Below are 5,402 nucleotides of genomic sequence, written 5' to 3'. Positions count from 1 at the left end.
AGGATGCCCAGCTGCTTCCACTTTCAAATCTCCCAAGCCAAATAGGAAAAAACAGTACATAATAAACCAGGAGAAATATTATAAAGACAAATAACAGTACCACCATCCATCAGGGAGGAGGATGAAACTGGTGAGGGAGCAATGGAGAACTAGACAAACAACAATGGTTTTTGAGCAGTGGGTGTGATGTAGAAAGTAGGAGCCCCAGGAGATGAGACTGTCCGGTCTCTGTGGCTTGTGGCCAGAAAAGACATCCTGAGACAACAGAGGAAAGATTGAAATGAAGAGGCTGAAACTCATATGACCAAGCTTCAAATCCCAGGAGTAGTGACTAGAAAAAGGTGAGGAGTAGGAAGGGAAGAAGACTGCCACAGGCGATATGTGCCTATAACTCATCTGATGCTTCAGAGGAGATTTAGCACATTCTCAGGACACTTTGTTTCCCAAGACATCTGTAGAAGAGTAATGACTCCATGTAGCTCGAAGCTGTCCTGCCTTGGACTCCAACAGTACAATCGTCTGAAAATTGCCTTCCAAAGGTTCTCCAGTATTGACATTTAACCTCTAAAAAATACCACGATGACTCTCACTGCAGGTTTTGAGGGTTCTTTTTCTTTGATATTTGAATATTCAGTAATGTCTGCAAGTACCATCTGCCACTTCCTAGAGACCTCCAACCAATTCTGTCTTTCATCTAACAAAGGGGGTGACACTGCACTGATTGTGAGTGAACATCTTAGCCTCACAATACAAAAGGAAAGTATAGAAACAAATTTAGAGGAAATTGATAGCGAAAATATTACAAGAGAAGTGCTTCCCTGAGGACCAGGGTCATACTTTAAAGCTTTATGCCAAAACATAGCTGTAGACAGGTTGTGACTGTTACTGAACTTCAACAGCCTCTTAGAGACAGTCAAATATTCAAATTATGAGTCTGACAAATTAGGGGTTTTTTTACTTACCGGAAAGTCTTGTCAAGGCTCACACTTAAACCAATATAAAAGTTATTTCCCCAGTCTTTATAGAAAGCCTAAAACAAAAATAAACAAATCAACCAAACAAACAAAAAAGAATTTTAATAAACTGTAAGAAAACAGATCTCAAATAAAATAAGCAAGCTCTCAAAAAATGCTTTGGTTTCAGTTGTACAATTGCATAGTATGCAGAGTGCAGGGAGTTGTGGGAATCTGTGCCTGAACTGCAAAATGCAGAATTTTCTTCAAAATTCCAGTATTTAAGTTTTGGGGGGTTTTTTAAGTAGAATGGAATGAAAAAGAAATGGGACAAAAAGCTATGTTAAGAAGATAAGAATGACCTCTTAAGCAGGTTATAAAATAAAGTAATAATTTTAAGACTTTTGGGAAAGCATAGTGAGAATAGTTCTGAAAGACAACAAGCAAATGATGGGGTTTAGTACTTAATCATGTGGAGGATAGAATGAAATCATATTTGGGTTTAATAGTAGGAAACTATTTCCAAAAAAGAGTATATCACCATCAGGTTATTCTCTTCTAGAAAATATTCTGGTTTAAATCTTTTACAAAAATCTGAAATCTATTTTGACAAAAAAGGGAAAAAGCTTTTCTTGAATTCTGTAAAGAGAATGAGTTGGAAAGCAAAACATACTCAGTAAATGTGGCTGCAGCTAAACAAAGAAAGACTTTTTGAAAGTTGCAGCCTGAGAATGTTCTTGAAAAGAAGCAAGGATTTGTCTACATGTAGCAATTTAGCAGAATAATGATTACGGTAAAGCACCTAAGCCCGTGAAAGGTGACACTGATTTTTTTATGATGGGGACCATTTCCTAATATTTCACAAGCCAGCTGAAAAAGGTGCTTCAGTGCAGGACAGAACAGTGCATTTTTCTAAATAAAACATGTTTCTTACATATTTCCAAAGAAAATTTTTTTCAGTTTCACCCTCAATGACAGCAAGATCACCACCATTCTTCTTGCAGAAGTCCCTGGCTTTTTCCATAGGCATTGGTTCCTTGCTGAAGTAGTATTCCTTATGATTATATATTATCCAGTCATCTTCACCCACAACATATTCATAATCTGCAAGGTAAAACATCAAGAGGTCTGTCATAGAAATTAATATCATTATATGTTAATTAATTTCTGCTACTGGAACTACAAGACTTACTGAACATGGAAGCAGGCTCTGGTTTCAGTGGTGCTCCTGCAATATAAATCAACAACTGAGTATGTTTCTAAGACATCTCTCAATTAAATGTATTTATACAGGTATTAGAATTTTAGTTCCCACTAATAAAATATTATTCTGGCTTATTTTTGTCACACAATTTCTCAGAATACCTGAGAAAAAGGTGTTAACACTCAGCAAAATACCATGTTAGTGTTGATCACAAGTTAAGGTTAGAGAAACTACACTCAAATTTAGGCTTCTGTGTTTCACTTCTTTAACTTGCTGCATATACATCCCAAACTTACATGTGTATCTCATGGATGAATTCATTGTTTTCAACTGCTTTTACTTAAATTAAAATGCATTAAGTATTTCATTGTGCTTGATAGCACATCTGGCTCTAATACATGCAGATAGTGTGATCTTACCTGGAAAGGATATTCCTATAAGCCTCTAAAAGTTGCTTAAGGAAGAAAGTTATCTTACCTTTTTTTATTTGACAAACATAGCCTTGCATATGTTCACAAAATAAATCATTCCAATTCATGTAACTGTAGCCATTAAACACGCCACATTTTTCATTTCCATCATAATTGTTTGGTTCGCCATTTGCCCATTTTTCAAAATTTACCTGTAGTGGAAACACAGTCTTGTTACTGTCTTCCTTTTAAAGCAAAACAATTGTCTCATACATCACCCTGTTAAAGAAGAATGTAGCTCATTTGATTTCATGGTCTGTCTTGTGCTTTGATGCCAGACCTTGCAACAAGAAGTATGATTCTTGCATAGCATGAGTTGTCTGTGTACTTATAAGCCTTGTTAGTCAGAAAAGAAGTTGTTGACTTCTTTGTTATCAAGAGACATGAAGTTCTTCTATCAAGCTTTAGAAAGAAGTATCAAAGTAGCCTCCTCTGACCCCTGGGTTGCTTATCCCACTCAGATGTTTCAACCTAAAATCATCCATCAGTGCTGTCATATGGACTTGGGCTGTGCAGACCTTATCTACTTAAGACAGTGAGAGAAACAAAGCCTAACTTGTGTAGACATACAAAATTATTTTTAACAGAAAATGACAAATGGGAATATAGAGAATTGTACAACCAGATTTGTTTAGATCAATAGAGATATTCCATCACCTTTGGTGTTATTTCATTACTCTAAATGTCATACTGTTATCTAAAAGTATGGACTATCAAAAGTAAAAAAAGGAGGAGTTGAGAGAGCTGTTTGCCAAGACTTCCAGGGAAAATCAGACAAAAAGCTGGAAAAATAAATTATTTACTCACTGGTGAGCCATCACTCCATGTAAATCCACCATCGGAGTCCAAAGCACTTAAACCCATCCAGTAGGATAAGTGAAGATAATCTCTCTTTCTGAATGATTACAAATATAGACAATCAGACACAGTGTGAAATAGAGAAAGAGAACATATATCGTTACATTATTCTTATGTTTTATGTGTTTTGATGCTTGCAGTATCATCTGAGACTTTCATATAAAGTAATCATTCAATTGTCACATGACAAAAAAATGCCCTGGCATTGTATGTGACAGTGAAACAGAGCTTCATGGGAAAGATTACAGGTGTGGTGTCACAAGTCCAGAAATACTGAGTTAAATGCAGATATATTTTAAGATCTTGGTTCCACCAAGTAGCTTAAGCATCCAAATTCAGACCTGTTTGTACTTATAGGCTTGAGGTAAACATTTATATAAGCACATCAATAGGCCAGGTTCAATCTCCCAGTTTCCCTCCTTAACTAAGGAAGGAAAACAGCACAAACTCTTCCTTTACTCAAGAGTATTTCATCTGCTGATCGAATACAAATGAGCTAAAAAGATCAGTTCTATCTCTTTGAACTAAACTTAGATGAAACCAATTTTGATGATCCTTCTTGCATTTTTGTTCAAGAAGGCTACTTCAGGCTACTTCAATGCGTAACACCACCTTCCAAGAGGCCTACCAAGAAACACTTTTGCTGACCTCTTTCTACCCATTTCCTTCTGCCACTTTGCAAATATATACACCAGCTTGCAAAGTAGAAATTGATCATTTCTGTCTTTCAGAAACTTTTTTTTTTTTTTGGTGCTTTGTTTAAACAATGGACTACGCAGATACTTACAAGCCAGCTATTAGGTTTTGTTCTTCTTCACTGTGGATACATGCTAGATCTCCTCCAATGGCTCTGCAAAAATCTCTTGCACCAAACCACGTCTGCATTTTCTCCCTTCCTTCCTGAAAAATCTATAAAAAATGGACCACTAAATACTGTGCTGGGTATTACAGAAATTTAGAAACAGAATTCTGGGCTTCTATCTTTCTTCTAGTCTCCTGGTCTCTAGTTTTATCACTTAGTATTTGATTGTGCGACCATAAGCCTGTGGTCATCTATCAAATTTGATTATGGCAACTTTGCTCTTCCTGTCATCTCAGACTCTTGTGACTCCAAACTTTAGTTCAACCTATATAAAGCACTTCCTAGCATTTCCCAGCCACGCTACTTGGTGATGCTGGAGATGTGTTACAATAGACTACCTATCAGGTAGGCAGGGTAAAATCCACCTTCTATGCATACATGAAATATATTCTCATTTGAAATGACAAGCATTTGCATTCAGAAATTTAACACCTACTTTGAAGCAGGAGCTGCTCTGAGGAACAGATTGCCATCCCTCTGGGCACGATGGGAGAGGGGTCGTTGTTGGAGGAGGAGGGGGTGTCACTCCCTCTACCAGCTGCTTGCAGAGAAACATGTTGTTTTCTTCACAGTTCAAAACATCCCATAATCCAGCTGAAGTTCCTGTTATCATGGCCACACAGCCTGGCTCCCTTCCTTTGTGAAACAAAATTTTCAAACCTTATTGATAAATGCCAGCATCTTCTCAAAGCATATGTTACTTAAGAGTAACCTGTCCCCACTGTGTTTGGATGCCAATAGCTCACAGTTGCTCACATGCATTTCAACTAAATCTTGAAGAGAAATTTCATCACATTCCTTTTACATTATACCATGAATCACTTATCAACACCATCAAACAACAAAGAGTGAATGATACCAGTAGACACATGCAGTCCCAGGCAGTGTACTGGAAGGAGTTACCGTGATCTCTGACTTAATCCCTTTAGCACAAATGGTAAGTTGCACTGGTGTTTCTGCCACTTGATGCCAAAATAGTGTCTAAACTACTATTTTATAATTTTCTTCTTGGGTCCTCACTGCTTGGGTCCCCAGAGTGAAAGTTGGTGGCCCCC

At 37.2% G+C, this 5,402-nt stretch overlaps 1 protein-coding gene across 1 annotated transcript in view; it reads right to left on the bottom strand.

Annotated features, from left to right (window-relative positions):
- LOC104411334 (macrophage mannose receptor 1-like) overlaps positions 1-5,402 on the bottom strand; it is a 30,193-nt gene that overhangs the window by 14,515 nt on the left and 10,276 nt on the right. Inside the window, exons 12-18 of the mRNA XM_010021727.1 lie at positions 4,784-4,988; positions 4,273-4,394; positions 3,435-3,522; positions 2,635-2,779; positions 2,146-2,181; positions 1,888-2,057; positions 963-1,030 (exon numbers count right to left, since the gene is read on the bottom strand). Coding sequence (XP_010020029.1) covers positions 963-1,030; positions 1,888-2,057; positions 2,146-2,181; positions 2,635-2,779; positions 3,435-3,522; positions 4,273-4,394; positions 4,784-4,988 — 834 coding nt within the window. The remainder of the gene's footprint in view (positions 1-962; positions 1,031-1,887; positions 2,058-2,145; positions 2,182-2,634; positions 2,780-3,434; positions 3,523-4,272; positions 4,395-4,783; positions 4,989-5,402) is intronic.

This window comes from Nestor notabilis, unplaced genomic scaffold, assembly GCF_000696875.1.
Source record: "Nestor notabilis isolate BGI_N333 unplaced genomic scaffold, ASM69687v1 scaffold4399, whole genome shotgun sequence".
Lineage (NCBI taxonomy): Eukaryota > Metazoa > Chordata > Aves > Psittaciformes > Psittacidae > Nestor > Nestor notabilis.
The sequence above is the reverse complement of the archived record's forward strand: the minus strand, read 5'-3'. Positions and strand labels throughout refer to the sequence as shown.